The following is an 18,323-nucleotide window of genomic DNA, read 5'->3' as shown; positions in this document are numbered from 1 at the left end:
GACAAGATCCAGTAGAAGAAACCTGATTTGTTTTGGTTTCCGAGGCTGGTTTTGGCAAGAGATGTCGAAGATGCCTGGCAGCGGAGATGGAGGACGTCGCTTCCAATATAATCATTGAATTACAAGTTTTTGTCTCAGCTTGTTTGTTTGCTGGTTTGTTTATTAGCAGGATTATGCAAAAATTGACCGAGTGGATTTCCAACAAACTTGGTGGAAGAAAGGGACATAGCCAAGATTTTCTTTGTCACGTAGCAGTCAATGAATTTGTTAAGCGTCTTCTAACTTGGGCTGAGAACCAGAAGGCCACATCGTTTATTTTTGTCCTGATCCCATCTCGGTTTGTTAAGTTCGTAACTTTGACGATTGTCTTCTAGGCCGTGAGAAGATGTCAGAGAGGAGCTGTGTGTTGAACACTCCAGTCACCTGTCAGGCCCGTAAAGACCACAGTCCCAGCGAAGAAGGGTTGTTGCTTGTTCTGCCCCTCAGGCCCCTAAGCTGCTTATTATATTAGTGAGCCTCTAATGAAAAATCCTTATCCCTCCACAAAAACAAGCAGCTGAAACAATGGTCAAACAGAATGTTAAAACACACGCAGCAAGTTTCGTAAGAAAGAGCCGGGCAGTTAGTTTTTTATTAGTCGAGTCGATCACTGTAAAATGAGAATGTCTGAAGGTTTAAATGACATCAGTGTTTTTCATGTCCTTCTGAGTAAATGTCGTTGTGACATTGCAGTTTCATTTCCAGCAGTTTGACAGTGGGGCTTCATCACATGAAAACTCTTCGTCGTGCCCGTATCTGCCAGATTCACATTTTTCCACGAATCATGGAACTCTCATAAAAGTAATTTAGTGCTGCTTCGTTTTATCTTGCTGCTGATCTTACATCGGTGGTTTGTAAAATAAAACAGTGGCTGTGACGGGTTGTTTACTTGTTTGAACAACCAACATCACAGTTTCTACAACTGAAAAATCTCTCTCATTAAAGTAAATGGAGAAGTTCTGACAGAATTAACTGCAAACTTGAGTAGACTTGTGTTTTAAACCGTCTGTTTATGGCCACGTTGTCTTTCACATGAATGAAAAATCAAAGATTAAAGCTTGATGCAATCGTTAACTCAATTTTTCAGCTATTAAAAAATGTTTATTGCATCTCCGTTGTTTTTCAGTCTTTACTCCCATGTTTATTCTATTGTGTCCGTAGAAAGACGTGAGCTCATGTTTCGTCTTCTTGTCTGCGTGTTACAGGTCTGGACCTCTTGGTCCAACACGATGATGAGCGAGGCGCAGCGTTTCAACTATATGCTTCGACGTTCCCAGTTGTGATGAAAAGACAACGCTGACTCAAGACTGAACATTTATCCTGGATGCCCGTGACATACAGGACGAGGTCAATCCAAGATGGAGAAAAAGAAAATGTGCCCTCGCCTTCTCGACTACTTAGTCGTGGTTGGAGCAAGGTAAGAACTTAATCTGACTTTAAGTAGTTTTGGTTTAAAGTTATCGTCAGTTAAGACATAAGGGTGGAGCCAAATATTGCTTTGAAAACTGAAGTTTAGTGATGTCGGCTGAGGAAATATCAGGTTGTAGAGACGTATCGTCTTTACTGATTAACAACAGTTTTCCCGACAAGCAATTTTGACGTGTTACACCCAAAGTTTCGTGGAAATCCATTCAGTAATTTTAAGTGTAATCGAACATGGGTGAAAACTTAATAATCTCCTTATTTATTTTACTTTATTCAAAATATTGTTCACAACAAAACAGTTTCAGGTAAAGATGCTGATCAGACGACGTTTATTCATTCTGAACATATCACGTTCCACAAACTACAACCACTGCTGTTCCCAAACCAACCATGTTCACTACTTGTTTAAAGCTTAGAAACAAAAAAACCGAAAGCAGAAATGTTGTCTTGGGTTTGATCTAGACGTTACCTGCCCCCCCCCCCCCGTGGACGCTCTGTCTCTTGTATAGAGCGTCTTTGTTTGGTGCATCATATTTATGAAGTCCTGCCAACAAGCTGTGACTGAGCAGATAGGTAGACTGGGGTTATGTCCGTTCATTTCAGGTCTTTGCTTTAGAAACTTTATCGCTCTGCTGTGGTCACTAGTCAGCACTTGATTCAATTTGCCCTTTGCCGAGCAATAATTCAAAATAAATAAGTAAATATATAAAAAATAAAAGTTATCTTCTCCCGTGAGGCCTCCTGGAGAAGAGCTCTGTTCATCTTGTTCACTTTTTATATCATTCCTGAGGCGATGGGGCACCAATAGTCTCAAGGTTATTTTATGTATTTATTAAATCCTCCTGGGGGCCAGAGGATCCTCCACCCCTGTGTTAACACTTTTACCACTCTCAGGTTTCTGGAACTGATGTGGCATGTATTATGAAGCATAGTGGCACATTGTTTCAAGCAGACTATCCACAGGGGAAAAGGATGACTCATGTAAACACTGTGAAATTAGCAAATCTTCCAGGGTGCTACTGTTTTCAAAGCTGGCCACCAAACATCTCTGCTGTAACATTTATGGATTTTAGGTCATTTGCTTCAGGGGCAATTTCAGAGTTCTTGTGGGATGGGGTGCATGTAGTTTGTGAACTTTCCCTGAATCTTTATTTCAGTTTTTGGATTCCAAAAGCCAAATATAGCCAAAATGAGCTTTTGTAACCACCAGACTTCTGTCAGGACTTTGTGTCGACATTGTGTTTTTACTATGAAGCGATCAGAGACCGCCTTCGATTCCTCTTTTATAAAATACTTCTCATGAGATGATGACCGTTTCAAATTCAATTCAAAACTACGGTTACACACGAGGGACAATGGATCACATCACAAGTGAGTTATAAAATGCACAAAGCAGAGTTATCCAACCACCTTGAGCTAATGATAGGAACAACAACAAAGTAAACTAGAATGGCACACAGTAGAGCACATAGCTTTGTCATGACCCAACAGTCCCCATATGAGTCCACATTTAAATTCACTACATCCAAATATATTGTTGGATTTGCACCAAACTGCACAGACTTATATAGATACCAGTCCACTCCACGTCCCAGAGGATTTTCCTTCAAGATCCTTGAACTGTTTCCATGCGAATCTGTCAAAATGTCCAAAAATGTTAAAGAAGGTGAAATAAAATTACTGGAGTTTTAAGAATTCTTGTTTCATCATTCCACCAAGTTTCGTGGAAATCTGCAGAGCACTCGATCAGGTGTTTGTCCAAAGTTTTTACCAACCATGCAGACAAAATCTTCCACACTGTAGGTGTTTAATTGTGTTGAACTGTGAAGCCATAGCTGATGATTCCTCTCATTTTTACTCTCAAAACATTCGGATGTCTGCTTTGTTCTGGGGTTTTTTTTCATTGCTTGTCATTGCTTCTTAAAAACAGAACAAATGTTTTTCTATCGCCCCCCCCTCCAGGCAACCTAGCAGTGACAGTGTGGCCCAGACACCTCAGCTCCTTCGCCGCTACCCACTGGAGGACCACCATGACTTTCCACTCCCACCAGATGTGGTGTTTTTCTGCCAACCGGAGGGCTGCCTTAGCATACGCCAGCGCAGAGTTAGCCTCCGTGACGACTCCTCGTTTGTTTTCACTCTCACAGACAAAGACTCAGGAATCACCCGCTACGGAATCTGCATCAACTTCTACCGCTCTTTTCAGCGAGGGCATCACCGTACCCGCGGGGACAAGAGCGGCCACTCAGAGACAGCAGCGCAGGCAGCGGAGACCACTAGTGGCTCTGATGGGAGCAGTGGAGGCTCGTCCTCTGTGTTAGCTCCGCCCAGCAACGCCGAGTCCGCACCTCCGCCTGCCTCCGGAGAAGAGGGCAGAAAACCAGGTGCCGAGCTAAATGCCAGCAAATCCCCTCAGCACAGACGAAGCGCTGTCAAGACGGCGGCCAGGAACCGCAACAGCACGCTGACCTCGCTGTGTATTCTCAGCCACTACCCATTCTTCTCCACCTTCAGGGAATGCCTATATATTCTGAAGAGGCTGGTGGACTGCTGCAGTCAGAGGCTTACGCAGCGGGCGGGGCTCCCTCGTGCCACCCAGAGGTGAGGCTTAAAACCGCCCCTACGAGTTTCTAACTCATCTGCGCGGCTAACCTTTAAGTTTAAGTTTGGGATTCTGGGCTTCCAGCACGTGGATCATTTATCAAAAATACAAATCTAAACAAATACAAATAACATCTGAAAGTTAATCGCTATGAAAATGCACATTCTTGCTCGTCAGATTTTGAATGCTTCTTATTTTTGACCATATGTGACCTTTTTTCTCGTGCCGCTCTGAGGATAAGTGTAAATATTGATCACAAGACCTCGTAAATCCACACTGCCGTTAAATTAGCCAATTACATTCACACCACCGAGGATGAAGCCTTTGATTCTAGTGAACGCCTTTACTGTCGCACCATCAATTTTAGCTCCTCTACTTCTGTACAGTTTTTATTCCTTCCCTCTCAACCACTATGGGGTTGGAATCAAATCAGTTAAAATCAAATAAAACATTTTATGGCCCATATTCACAAATCACTCTTTGCAACAAGCTGAGACATCCTCTGTCCATAACCCAGAACTAGGGTGAGGAAAACATGCACATGTTTTCTATTGTCCTCCCATCTGCGTCCCTCATCGTCCACCTGTGTGTTTGTGTTTCCGAATTTATACAAGCGCCTTTGTCTGCGGCGCCGTGCAGCTTGTCATGTTTTCACAGTGCGCTCTGCACTGCACCTCAATGATAAATAATGGAAACCAATGTGTTCACAGTGTATTTTATCAGTTTTGTTTTTCAGAAATTTGTGTTACGGGCAAATATTATTTCAACCAGTGTAACAGGTTTTGCTTAAAGGTTAAACGTTATGACTGTGACTGTGAAGGTGTGTTGATCCACGTGTTCTATGAATAGCAGGAAGTTATTACAGTAAGTAAGTAAAATGAAAACCAAAGAAACACCTAGGAACTGCATGGAGTACCCACTGTATACAAATGAAATGGCATTTCACTTGTTAGACTTCAGGCAAAGAACTGCTCATGTGGTAAAATGGCCGATGATTCGTATTTTTTTAAAGCTGCAGAAATGAGGCAGTGAAAAAAAAACAAAAAAACACCATTTGGTTGTGACTTTGTGATGTGACAGTTATTCCGTTGCCATGGGTGACTCAGTAGGTTGCAATATTGGAGTGACAAAGTGTTAATTAGGCTGTCACTTAGCTCTGGCTCCGGCCCAGCGTGATTGTTGGTTTTCACCCACTGGTGCCAGCGTTTTCTTCATAGTCGTGTATTTATAGGTGTTGAACCAGTGGAGCTTTCTCTTCATCGTCACTATAAGTAATTGAGGGTCTAATGCTCAGCTAATCTCAGACCATCTCTGTATTTTCCTCTGGTTTAAAAAGTCTCATTTATCTGACAACCTTGGAGAAGCCATTCCAGCCGACGGCTGAAGCGACCTGAGAATCCTTTTCACCCTGACATGCTTCGTTGAAATGCGGCGTGTCAATGACGGAGAGGGAGGCAGGCCATTGCATAATGGCTGCGAGCGCTCTGCGCTATGGCGTGCTCTGACAGATTGAGGTCTCTGGCTGCCTTCGGGTAGCAGCTGCAGTTGGTGGGAGGGTTCGAATGGCCTAATGATTTATCTCCCACTTCGCGACACGTGCACTGTGCATACACTCTAGAAAGGGTTTAATGACACCATGTGTGCACAGAGTGAGGGTTCACACATCAATACTTTGCAATTCCCAATCGCTCAAGAGCCTCTCCTGTGTTTCAGTCTCATTTGCTCATCGTATTAGTGATTTCAGCGGGTGTTTGTTCTGTCCTCGCGGTCGCTTCATCTATTAACCCTAAAATCACTGTCGAGTGCATGTGTTAGAAAAAAAAAACCCATCACTGACACATGTAAATAAATGTTTAAACCTCAATATCTTCTACTGGTGGATTTTATGATAAACTAAATGCAGAAACATTAAATTGATGTTGATAATTTCTCTCTGAACTTAATCTGAACAAATGTAAAAAAAACAACAAACAACACTGACATTTGTTTATTTTAATCTATTTTTTCCCAATTCCCTTTCAGAGACACCATGTGGAGAGTCTTCACTGGTGCGCTGTCGGTGGAAGAGAAAGGCAGCCAGCTGCTGGCCGACCTGCGGGAGATTGAATCCTGGGTGTACCGGTTGCTGCGTTCACCGGTACCCGTGGCTGGTCAGAGACGCGTGGACGTGGAAGTGTTGCCCCATGAACTCAAACGACCTTTCAACTTCGCCCTGCCGGACAACTCCCGCTTCTCTATGGTCGACTTCCCCCTGCACCTGCCCCTGGAGCTGCTGGGTGTGGACGCCTGTCTTCAGGTCCTCAGCTGTATACTGCTCGAGCACAAGGTGAGGTCATGCACAGCAGTGAGTTCAGGATGCTGACAGCCTCTAATCGATTGTTTCTCCCGTCCTTGCTTTCTGTACCGATGTTTACTGAGTAGGAACATGAGATGTGTGCGTGGCTTCAAACTGAAGCCATATCCCTGGTGGGTTTTCATTAAAGACCAGACTGAATGCTTCGACGAGAAAGGATGAGCAAAGCTACATTTATTTTTACAGACCTCCTTAGAAATGTCCTGCGCGTCCTTCATCCGTCATTTCCTGTTAGATGAAAGCTCACCGAAGCAGTTTGGACAAAGGATCATGGGTAAACAGAAGACTGAGTACACGGAGTGACTGAACATAAAGACCTCCGTTCTGTCTTTCTCTCTGTATCACTGGAGGCACCAGCAGGGATGTAATAGGAATCTGTGTTTCTCTGTGGTGGCGTAGTGTTCTGCTGCTCTTGGTTTGCAGTGACACTGATGCAACCGATCAAACCTCAACTTTACAGCTTCAGTCCCACAGTGCGGAGACCTCAGGGTTGGATAAATGCTGCTTGTTGTTCTGTCACTTAAGCATGTCTCAAATATAAAAATGTATTTCTGCCACCTTCCTGCATCAAATCCGCTCCATCCAGAATATTTTAGTCTTTTTATTTTTCATTATTCAGTCCCTGCGTCTCATTATTTCTTTGGCTCTTACTCTTTTATTATTTCCCCATTTTCAAGTCTACAGTTTACTGAAGACAGGAGATGAGAAAAGCTTCTCCACCTCCCTCCTCCCCCACAGTCGACCACCTGATGAATACTCAGCCATTTTCTATTCATCCATTTTCTTTTATTTTGAAGATGAATTCAAAGCATCATTCAATTCAGCCGCTCTGAACTAAGTGCTGCTGGGAAAAAAAAAAGAGTTTATTTTTTTTTCTTTTCAAGCTCTTCATGCTGCAGATATAAGCTTTTCATAAAAGCTCAGTTTTTAATATTGCTCTTATGAATCCACGGTCAAATGGTTGTTCACATCTTAACGCCACACAAGAAAGAGGAGGAGTCGATAAACCATCGTAATTCAATAGAGCAACAGAAGAAGTCGTCACCGAGGTGTCGGTGTGTCTGACCGTTTTGTATCGAAACACAGGAAAGTGAAAAGTTTGTGTGTATTTTTCCCCTCAGGTCATTCTTCAATCCAGAGATTACAACGCTTTATCAATGAGCGTTATGGCCTTTGTGGCCATGATCTACCCTCTGGAGTACATGTTCCCTGTCATCCCTCTACTGCCAACATGTATGGCCTCGGCTGAACAGGTACAAATATATTTTCAGTTAAGCAGATTGCTGTCTGTGGTTGTAACATCCAGTTGTGACTGACTGGTGTGTTTGCTTGTCCCCTCAGCTCCTTCTCGCCCCCACTCCCTACATTATCGGCGTACCGGCAAGTTTCTTTCTCTACAAATCTGATTTCAAAATCCCGGATGACGTGTGGCTTGTGGACCTTGACAGCAGCAAGGTCGGTACATCCGCTCTGTGTTCCTCTCCGCCCTCTGATCTTGTTCTGTCTGTTTTCATCATGTCCAGGTTAAGCAGACAGATAATGTCTAATTAACCGGCTCCTGTGGGGGGGACGTTTTTAGAATTGATGTGAGAGGACTGTTTATTTGCCGGCAGGTTGTCGCACCCACCAATGCAGAGCTGCTACCACCTCTCCCAGAGCCGGAAGCAGGCGAGCTTAAGAAACATCTGAAGCAGGTACTGCAAATCTGATTCCCTCTTAGATCCTGTGTGACTTTGTTCTGATTCTTTTTACACGGTGGCAGTCAGCAAAAAATCCACTCAAACTGCTGCAGATTAGCATTTTGCTGAGACATTTCTTAGAACTCAGGGACTCGTGTGGAGCCAACGTCTGATGTATCTTCCCGTGACCTGTGATTGAAGTCTTATAGAAGCATAAAACTTCTCTTTCAGCAGTGCGAAGAGTAGGGGTTTCCTCCCTCAACACAGTTGTATGTATTGAACATGTGTGGCGGCGTTTTTGAAAAGGGTTTTGTAATGCACTAACATAAACAAATGTTTTTTTTCTTTTCTGTTTTGTCCTGTTTTCTTTGCATGCTCTAGCTGTTGGAGGTAAAATCAGATGCTAGGACTGTGCTCCCCAAGCAAAACCTTTAGAAATACTTGTAGTAACTAACTTACCCCTGTAACCTCATTGTTTAAAGGGACCTATTATGCTTTTCTTTATTTTCCTGTCACATAGTTATATATATATGTAATGCATATATTTTTACAATTTCAGAAGAATCGATATTTGCACAATTACTGTGAGACAAGAACTGATTCCAACATTTCTCCCACTTCCAAAACTCCTTACGTCTCCAACCACAGCTGGTTTTCCTTTAACAGTCTACATGAGTAGTACTGTATTTAATGTACTACTGCATTTAAATTACTAATGGTGCAGGTTGACCATACAGTATTTTGGAAGTTTTGCAAAGTTTTCTTTGATACTTCCTGACAGACGTTGTACATGCAAAACTATAAACAGGAAATTTAAAACATTGACAGACTGAATCCACCCTTATGTTGCACATTAAGCAGGTAATCAGCGTAATATTTATCGAGTAGAGGCATCCTGCTGCCATCTTTATTGCCGTGGATGTTACTGCTGCCTGCTCAAGATCGAATTCAGGCTCCGTCGTGTACAGAGTTGCCATTTCAAATCTATTATTTTCCGCTAATTAGCTTTGGCTTCTGAGTACATGATGATTTTCAGCTTTTAAAAATGAGATGGTGCTCGCAAAGCGTCGAGTTTGCTGCCTCTCAGCGCAGGAGGTCTGAGCTAATACAGCTGGTTTGAGTCAGCAGAGGCTCAGCTGACGGGGAGTTTGGGATAAATAAGGATTTATTTTAACTCTGAATAATGAAGAGCTGCTCTAGTGGAGTTCCAAAATATAAAAAAAAAAAGCATAATCGGTTCCCTTTTTAATATAACATCAGAATCTGGTTCTGATTCATGGAAAGACCTTTTCATCCGTCTACACTGTGAGTGATGCCAACACCCTCTCATACAAAGTCCCTTCACATCTTTGCAGATATGGAAATGGGATCGTTCAGTTTGCATATTGTCCGTTAGCCTCGGCTGTCGATCGTCAGTTAGATTACCGTGAACCCAGACATTGTTTTTCCACTGCACTTCTAAAACATTTGCCACCATTTGATCATTTGTTATAATTCTTATTTGAACAACTACATTTTTAAAAAACATGTCTCATCCATAAAGAAGATTAGATGTGACTGAAATCCTTAGAATCATTTACTTTTAATCATATATTTAAATGATGCAGGGGCACAATTTGAGCGTCATCATTTCCGGTATCACAATTGAGTTAGTTTTCCAGATCCATCCTCAAAGCTTCACACGCTGTGCAGTCGTCACCCTGCAACTGTTTTTAATCTGTAAACTATCATTTTTTTATTTTTGCCCCTTCCTTGTGTGTTTTATTCCAACGTAACTTCATGTCTTTGAAACTTAATTTCAAAAAAAAGTTAGAATCCTGTGCACACAGTGATTATTATTTTGTGTAACATGCCTTGAATCAGAGCCGGTTCATTAGCTGTGTGTGATTAGCAGCTCTCTCTCCCTCTGTGTGTGTGTGTGTGTGTGTGTGTGACTGCGAGGCTGCTGTGTAGGAGTGTGCAAAGCCTCAGTTTAGCAGTTGTATATTTGGAAACAAGCTCACATAACTGAATTATCTGTGAATGGAGAAAATGTCAGCGAAGATGGTTTTAAGTGATTATCAGATTGTGATTCCAAAGCAGAACGCTGCTGTTTTGAGAGCCACTGAAAATACTTGCACAAAGAAGTGACACACTTTTTTTTTTTTTTATTATTTCCGCTCACCCAACATTTTCTCTCTGAATTATCAGTTACAATTAAGGCTTTTGTTTTGCTCCAGGTACTTTTGTCGTGCAAGTATTTTACCTCTATGTCTGAAAAGATCTGCTGTTTTGTTTCTGTCATCACCACTCCATTGTAATCACTGGTTTGTTCCAGTTGGTCACCATGGATGGTCTCCATGTGTCTGTTAGTGGCTGGATTCTCTGGGTGAAGTCTGGTTTGTTTGGTCACCTGTCTTTGTCCCTCACTGTCTTTCACATGAACCATTTAAAAAAAAAAAAAAAAAAACATCTTTCCTCACATTCCTCTTCCTCTCTTGATCTCACTTTCTCAGAAAGTTCTCTCTCTCTTTACTGTCGGACACTCTCTTGCTTTCCTGGCTGTCCATCACCTCTTCGAAAGCAAATACAGATTTACCTTTTCTTATCTCCTTTCTTCAGTAAATTTTAGACAAAATTGAAAATGATAAAACAGCAAAAAATAAATAAATCAATCAATCAATGATTTTTTTTTTTTTACATCTAGATTTATTTGATTTCTCGTCTGCTTTTTTGCTGTCAGCAAAAAAGGAAGTGCTGTTAAAAGGAGATAAAGGAAAGAAAGGGAAAGCGCCACAGTTGTGACTCTTCCGTCATGTGCTGTTCCAGTGTCAGTCACGAAGTTGTCATCCCAGGCCTTCATGTGATTCTCCTCGCATCTCTCTTATCCCCTTCCTAGTGTCTGGTTAGGTTGACCGTGATCACCCAAAAGCAGATCTTCTCCTCTGAAAATAAGGTTACTTATTTCTCCTCCTGTGGAATGTGTAATGCCCCTGCACGGATATTCTTCTCTCTCACATTGTTTTTGCTTGTCACTACTACTTGTCTCCTCTTCTCAAGACTTGAATAAAATGCATAAAAGTGTTGCAGAATGTTTGGGACCAGTCCTCTCGATACACTGCTTAGCTCTGGCTTGCGCATGACTGAATGTGCGTGCATCTATCTTGGCATCAGTGAGTGTTCTCGTGACCAAAACAAGATACGATGAAGCTAATCACTTTGACAAAGTTAACATCCATCCAGACCCAGCAACTAAATGTTCCATTATGCTAAGCTAAACATTGACACTTGAGTCTGCAGCAGTTCCCTCAAAGCAAACCATGCATAGTGACTTACTTCCCTTGTGCTCTTCCTCTCCAACATGACACACCCACTACAGGCATCAATGTGCATAGAACTGATCCTTCAGCCGCTTTATATAATAAGAAAATTGGAGAAAACTTATAGCGGGACCATAAAGATTATCATCCTCCACCTTTCCACATTGCATTTTACTGGGATTGCTATTGAGAACAATTTTTAAAAAGTTGAATCATCCCATAAATGATCATTTCTATATTTAACCCCCTAAACTTTTGCAATCAGATACTTTGGTCCCAATAGTTTCCCCAAATTATTAAATATTGTCCCATTAATTAAAGAAATTGAAAGTCTAAAGTAAATGTTGATGCCAAACGTGGGAGTGGTCCATCGCAGCGCTGTGTCTTTGTTTATGAATCCACTGCTTGGTTTGTAACTAGTGTCACCGTTGCTTGTCGTAGGCCTTGGCCAGTATGAGTTTGAACACCCAACCCATTCTGAACCTGGAGAAGTTCCAGGAAGGTCAGGAGATGCCTCTGCTCCCACCTGGACGGGACAAAGCCTCGCCGTCCTCCACAGAGTTCAACCCTCTGATTTACGGCAATGACGTCGATTCAGTGGATGTGGCCACCAGGCGAGTCCTCAAAGTCTCTCTGCTGTCTCTGTAAAGCGCTCCGAACCGTGAAGTCAAGGAATATTAAACTGAAATCATTTCGTCTTGCAGGGTGGCCATGGTACGTTTCTTCAACTCCGCCAACGTTCTTCAGGGGTTCCAGATGCACACTCGCACCCTGCGCCTCTTCCCCCGACCGGTGGTGGCTTTCCAGTCGACGTCTTTTCTTGCGTCTCGGCCGCGGCGCTCGAGCTTTGCGGATAAACTGTCTCACACGCAGGCAGTGGAGTTTTACGGAGAGTGGGCTCTCAATCCCACCAACCTCGCCTTCCAGAGGATACACAACAGTGAGACTCATTTGAAGTAGATTTAAGTCTGTGTGTTGTTCAGTGTTCTTCACAGAACACGTGTTGGACAAACGTTCTACTTTTGTTGCAGATGTGTTTGACCCGTCCTTAATCGGAGACAAGCCCAAGTGGTACGCTCACCAGCTACAGCCAGTGGTGTACAGAGTGTACGATGGAAGCTCCCAGCTGGTTGAAGCTATGGCTGGTCCCTTGGAGGATGATGGCAACGAATCTGATCCCACTGACAGGTAGAGGAAAAAAAAAAAAAAAAAGAGCAACCGAAGCACAACAATCCAGTTTCATTCATGAGTTCTTGCTTTATGCAAATTCCCGTTCCACAAAAATGAAGCCAAACTTTCCCTGACACGTGCAGCCATCTTGTGCTTTTGACGTCACCTGGAGTGAGTCTACCCGTTAGCGATTCTTTGACCCGTTGGTTCTGTCATGTCGTCCATCTTTATGCATAGAGTCTATGGTCATTTCGGTTTGTTAGCTCTTAGTAATCAGTTTTATTCCCCGCAGCGGAAGTGACAGTGAGGCATACGACGACTCCAGCTCATCTTATTCCTCGCTCGGAGACCTGGTGAGTGAGATGATCCAAGGGGACATCCAGGGAGATACGCCAAGTAAGTAGTTTGATTTTAAAAATGCACATCGACCATATTCATGCTGTTTTCCCTCCTCATGGTATTTGACTTTGGTGTCTCAGGCTTGGACCCTCCTACCCACGCTGCACTGGGAGATGCCAGTGAGGTCGAGTTTCAAGACTTCCATGAATTCAGGGAAGGTCCGGGCTCGGAGGGTCCGCTTGGTGGGGAGGGACCTGCTGAAGCCTCTGACGGACAACCTCTGCGCTCGAGCTCCAGCACGACCGCAAGCTCAAGTCCCAGTACAATAATCCAGGGAGTCAACAACGTGTGTGACCTTTCTGATCAAAGTGTTTCCTCTAGAAATGTGTTTTTCTCTGTAACCTTCTTTACTTTTGTTGAAACTGAATCTCATGTTCTGATGACTGGTTATTGTTTTTTTTTAGATGCATCATCGTGAACTTTTCAATGTCGTGTTTTGGGGCGAACGAGCAATGCTGAAGTTTTTTTAATATGAAAAAAAAGCCAATATACGCAGCTCCCATTAATCACTGTGCTGGTTTTTTTCAGGAGCAGGGGGAAGCACCTGAAATTGAAGCGTCAGCCAGTGCTGCTTTACAGAACCCAGTCCCTGCACTGGGCAGTCAGCCGTTCCTCAGGCCTCCAGCCGACACTGGCCTGCAGGACCCAGCCAACAAAAAGCAAGAGTATGATAACCCATACTTTGAGCCTCAGTATGGCTTCCCCACAGAGGATGACCCTGATGCAGAGGAGCAAGTGGAGTCATACACCCCTCGATTCAACCAGAACCTCAATGGCAACAAGTGTGTTATACTTGTTCATCACTTGAATGAATGTTTTACCATCATTCAAATGGGCTCTGACCCACCATGCAATGTTCTCTATCCAAACCCAGCATGCCATACGACTCTCTCCATTCATGGTGGTCTTGAATCTTCAGTGGTGTGATGTTGTGTGAATGCTTGAGACTTTCCCATATTGTAGGTTTACTGTACTGCGTGTCCGTGTCTCTGGCCCACGCTGATGCGTCTGTGGTCATTTCTTCAGGTTGCAGCGTCCTTTACGTCCCAGCAGCTTGAGGCTTCCGGGAGAGTCTGACGGGGAGGGAGACTCCCGCAACAGCTCGCCAAACTCCACCATCTCCAACAGCAGCAACGATGGGTTTGGAGGCCTCATGTCGTTTGCCAGTAAGAACATTTGCATTCAATTTTCAGCTAAAATCCAAGAAAAACGTGAAAACTGTGCTGGTTTGTGTGGATGGTGGTGAAACGAGGCGCAGAAAGCTCTTATCAGACCGACGTCAAATGTTCTTAAAGACGTAACTGTGGTTAATATCACTCCCACTACAGGCAATCTGTACAAGAACCATGGCACCAGTTTCAGTTTGTCCAATCTCGCCCTCCCCAACAAGGCAGCGAGGGATAAGTCCACACCTTTTCCGAGCCTGAAAGGTAGGACAGCACCGCTGATGGGACACTTGTGTTCAATGTAAACTTCAGGAAGTTTGTGTCTGTTCCAGTTTTCTCACTGTGGTTTCAGGAATTATTAAGATGATTAGAAAATGGTTTGTTAAAATACACAGGTACATTAGGGAAAGTTTAAGGATACTTCTCAATATATTTTGTACCATTAGTGTCATTTTTCCATCACATCACATGTTTGCAGTTTTTAGTTTTATTTGGATATGTTTAATTAAATTATCCTTTTTAATCACATTCATAAAATTCTAACAATTACAAACCCTAACTAGTCATACATTTGTTTAAGGCGAGCAGTGCTTCTGCAATAACAACCATAACTAATGACACTCACACAGCAAAAGTGTTTTTAAACATTTTATTTTTCTATTTAATTAATGCACTGTTTGTTTGTATTTCTTTTTCTGTTGGATTTTTGGGATAAAAGAATATTTCACTATTGATATTGAGGAGGAAATGGAACAAGCAGGTTTGTGGAGCTATTTTTAAAAGCCTGACTTCCTTCCCTCTGGATTGCCAAATGGAACATGGCACTATTTTAAAGGAGAATATTGAGGCTATATGAAACTATGTTTTTCTCTCAAGAGTCGTAACAGGAAAATCCACTTAAAAACAGACTTCAGATTTGTTGTTGAGATGCGCTATAGCTCCGCCATCAGCCGGTGAACACATGTCATGCATGTTGAGTCGTTCATATCTAAATCTGTGCACAGGTAGTTTTTCAAGGGAGCTCATGAGTAAGTAAATCTAAACAAGGACTCTCGGGTATCAGGAGCTTAATCTGGTCATTTTGAGGACGGTCGCCTGTCGCTGTGTTTCCTGACTTCGGGGAGGCTTCATCGTATCCGGGCAAAACCCTGAAAAATTTAAATTTAAAATCTGCAGTATCCCACCCATTAAGAACATTTGCTTAAATTACAGGGACTTAAACTTAATCGCTAATATATATATATTTTTTTTTTTTTAAAGACAGAAATGTGAATTCTGTTTAGGCTGGATTTTCACTTGAGCTGAGAGAGAGAAAAAAATAAAAATAAGTGGAGCATGTTAACATAACTCAATAGCTCCACTCCATGTGGAATAGCTGCCATAGAAACTGTTCTGTTCCTTTTGATTCTGATGTGTTTTGTCTTTGTTGTTCAGATGCCCCCGACAGCCCGGGTATGTTACGTCTGGTGTGGTAGTTTGTTTTAGTTCCCTGACGAGGCGTTCCTTGATCCTTGAAGTGACCTATTTCCTATCTCACACCCTGTTTCTCAGCATAGGACTAAGATAGAGGACGCCTTTTAATGTCCTATTCATGTTTATCCACGTCCCTCCCCTCTGTTCCTTCGCCATTCCCCTCTGTGTGACTGGTGGGAGTCTTTTTGATGCACACATTTATAGTCGGAGGATTTCACGTGTGACGACAAACTGTTATTGGTTTGGCATCTCCACATCCTTCCGTAGTAAGGATGTTTTAATCCGTGTTACCTGCGTTTACGTAAAGTAGTTACAACCTTATATTTGCATTGTGTCGCCAGAGAGGTCCGTCCTCAGTGGGTGAAGTTTAAATCCCACCTGCCTCCCATGCTCATGTGTTCTTGCTCTGCTTGCGTGTGTTGTGGCTTCCATTGTTGTGTTTCTTTCCCTATTTTGAGAAACGGTGATGAATCTTTGAAGATCACACTTTTTACTCAGTTTAGTCGTGATTATCTTTTCTGTCATCGTGCTCAAAATAAGATTTGTTCCCAGTGATTGAAAAACCACTCCAGTCATCGCTTAGAATATGAGCTATACACAGCTCCTGCTTGAGACTGTGAATGTTGAACATCTTTTCAAAGGGTCGACGCACCATCAGTGCGTGTTTTTCTATTTCCTGTCTTTCCTTTTCCTCTTTATTATTTTCCGTCTCTGTTCTGGCACCATGTTGAGTGTGCATGTCTGTCATGGGTTGATGTTCAGACTGGTTGTGTCTGGGCCGGTGTCCCTCTCTCTGTCCACCTTTTTCCGCGGCACTAATTCTGGGTTTTGTGTGCAGTATTTGGGCTAAATTCTCTAATGGAGATTATAACTGAGGCCGGCCCGGGGAGCGGAGAAGGTGGGTTCTGCCCTTTAATCGAGTGAGCTGCATGCTTCTCCAAGCCAGTCAACTACATCTCCCAGCATCCCCCTCTGTCTGTCCTCATTCCAGTCACTGTGTGTGTCATCAAAGATCCAGTGGAGCATTGAGTCCTCTGTCTTACCACGCTGCCATCCATAGTGATTGTGTCCCTCCTCAGAATGTTCTCTCACTCCACAGTATGTTTAGTTTTATTTGTCGAAGTAAAGAAAATACACCTGAACCAACATCAGTAGTCACAGGAACATTTTTAAACGATGCATTGTGCAAGAAAAAGCCACAGGGAGGCAAATGAAGTAGAAAACACAGAAGAGGATGTTGGAGTTACAGGATAAGAATAGAACAGATGAAGCTAATCTACCCACATCCATTGTTGGCCATTGTTTTCTTGTCCTTTACGCTCCCACAGAGTACAGATGGGGTTGGGCCTAATCAAGCTTTAGTTGTGCTCTGCACAAAGAGCAGTGACGGCAGTGAAATTATGCAAATGTTGAACCTTGAATGGCAAATTTCTTTTTTTTTTTTACCAGTGAATATCAGGCTTTCATCAGGCAACATAAAAGTTGTCTTGTTCCAGAATTGCAGTTATTTGAATAGCACACCAGACTCTGTAGATGAGGCATGATGGTGCACATGTATTTTAGGCACCTAGCTAAAATGAATCGTAGAATAAATGCTCCCTCATGAAGGATTCATGTGTTGGTTGAACTTTATGTTCAGTGTGGAGGCTGTTGTTTGTGCTGCTGTTTCATTATATGGACACAAGTTTATACTATATGTTTTTTACCCCATTTACTAAACAGTGAGTCTTTGCTAAATAACACTCGTCGATATAAATCATTACAATTCAAGAGTACCACAGAATGTATTCAATAATCACAGGATTACACCAACACTGGACATTATAACCTCCCGGAGGGGTGAGTGTAGGAGGGAGTATTATATCAGACTGGATTAGTTTTAGTCAGACGGACCTTAAAATAAACTGAGTATACACTCAAGTATACATTCTGGCAAATGAAGAGCAATCTCAAGACGCGTCAAGTTCATATAACTGAAACTTAATACATAATGAAAGCAATGGGCAGTATAAAATATCAGAAATAATATTTTAATAACATTTCAAAAGTGGATTTAATTATTTTTCTTTAATGAAAGAAAATTACACATTTCCATTTTTCACTGTTGTCTTTCTTTTATAAAACGTGAAATGTCTCCTCACTTATCCTGCAGGGTTTGTTGCTGGATTGTGTTTCTGTTGGTGTCACAATCATCCATATTCATACCTGTACATTGTTTATGTGCTACTTTCATATATAAAACAATGGTAACACAGCACACGGACACGTTCCAAGGTAACAGAGGCAGATCTCAGGAGTCTGCCTCGTCACAGTCGACCACTTATGAATAAATAAAAAGCTGACAGATCCAATGACGTAACTTCACAAGTATGTGATAAAAACCTTAAAATTGCCAAAAGAAAACACACAACAGAAGATTTTACAAGTTGTGTAGAGAATAACCTGGATCTCTGTTTTGTGAAATGGATTTTTGACGCACAGACATGAAAACATTTACCTGCCCACTGTTCATCAGGCAGTGCTTCCATTATCGTGCGACGCATAAACCGGGACGATCCAATTATAAAATCAATGTAGCGGCCAGCAAGGATCGAATACTGACCCCCTGCAGCTTTCATTGAAACCGTTTGAAGGGTCTCTCTCCTTCTCCCTTTGTGTCTGCATGCAGCTTTCGATTGGGTTCGTCTTTCAGTGTAAATGTTTTCCTGCACATCAAGT

The 18,323-nt window shown here is 42.5% G+C and overlaps 1 protein-coding gene across 43 annotated transcripts in view; it reads left to right on the top strand.

The window, feature by feature from the left end:
* madd (MAP-kinase activating death domain) overlaps positions 1-18,323 on the top strand; it is a 42,831-nt gene that overhangs the window by 6,074 nt on the left and 18,434 nt on the right. For 11 of the 43 annotated variants that reach the window (XM_069529521.1, XM_069529595.1, XM_069529469.1 and 8 more), the window contains exons 2-18: positions 1,245-1,456; positions 3,427-4,065; positions 6,089-6,392; positions 7,541-7,672; positions 7,761-7,874; positions 8,033-8,113; positions 10,977-11,033; positions 11,839-12,011; positions 12,102-12,337; positions 12,429-12,585; positions 12,860-12,963; positions 13,047-13,252; positions 13,495-13,748; positions 13,993-14,132; positions 14,295-14,396; positions 14,851-14,892; positions 16,444-16,503. In XM_069529521.1, the coding sequence (XP_069385622.1) occupies positions 1,398-1,456; positions 3,427-4,065; positions 6,089-6,392; positions 7,541-7,672; positions 7,761-7,874; positions 8,033-8,113; positions 10,977-11,033; positions 11,839-12,011; positions 12,102-12,337; positions 12,429-12,585; positions 12,860-12,963; positions 13,047-13,252; positions 13,495-13,748; positions 13,993-14,132; positions 14,295-14,396; positions 14,851-14,892; positions 16,444-16,503 (2,860 nt within the window). In that variant the 5' untranslated portion in view covers positions 1,245-1,397. Of the gene's footprint in view, positions 1-1,244; positions 1,457-3,426; positions 4,066-6,088; positions 6,393-7,540; positions 7,673-7,760; positions 7,875-8,032; positions 8,114-10,976; positions 11,034-11,838; positions 12,012-12,101; positions 12,338-12,428; positions 12,586-12,859; positions 12,964-13,046; positions 13,253-13,494; positions 13,749-13,992; positions 14,133-14,294; positions 14,397-14,850; positions 14,893-15,566; positions 15,585-16,443; positions 16,504-18,323 lie in introns of all 43 variants that reach the window. The other 32 variants (XM_069529726.1, XM_069529730.1, XM_069529737.1 and 29 more) reach the window with 14 other exon arrangements.

The sequence above is a fragment of the Paralichthys olivaceus genome, chromosome 1 (genome assembly GCF_024713975.1).
Source record: "Paralichthys olivaceus isolate ysfri-2021 chromosome 1, ASM2471397v2, whole genome shotgun sequence".
NCBI lineage: Eukaryota > Metazoa > Chordata > Actinopteri > Pleuronectiformes > Paralichthyidae > Paralichthys > Paralichthys olivaceus.
The sequence above is the reverse complement of the archived record's forward strand: the minus strand, read 5'-3'. Positions and strand labels throughout refer to the sequence as shown.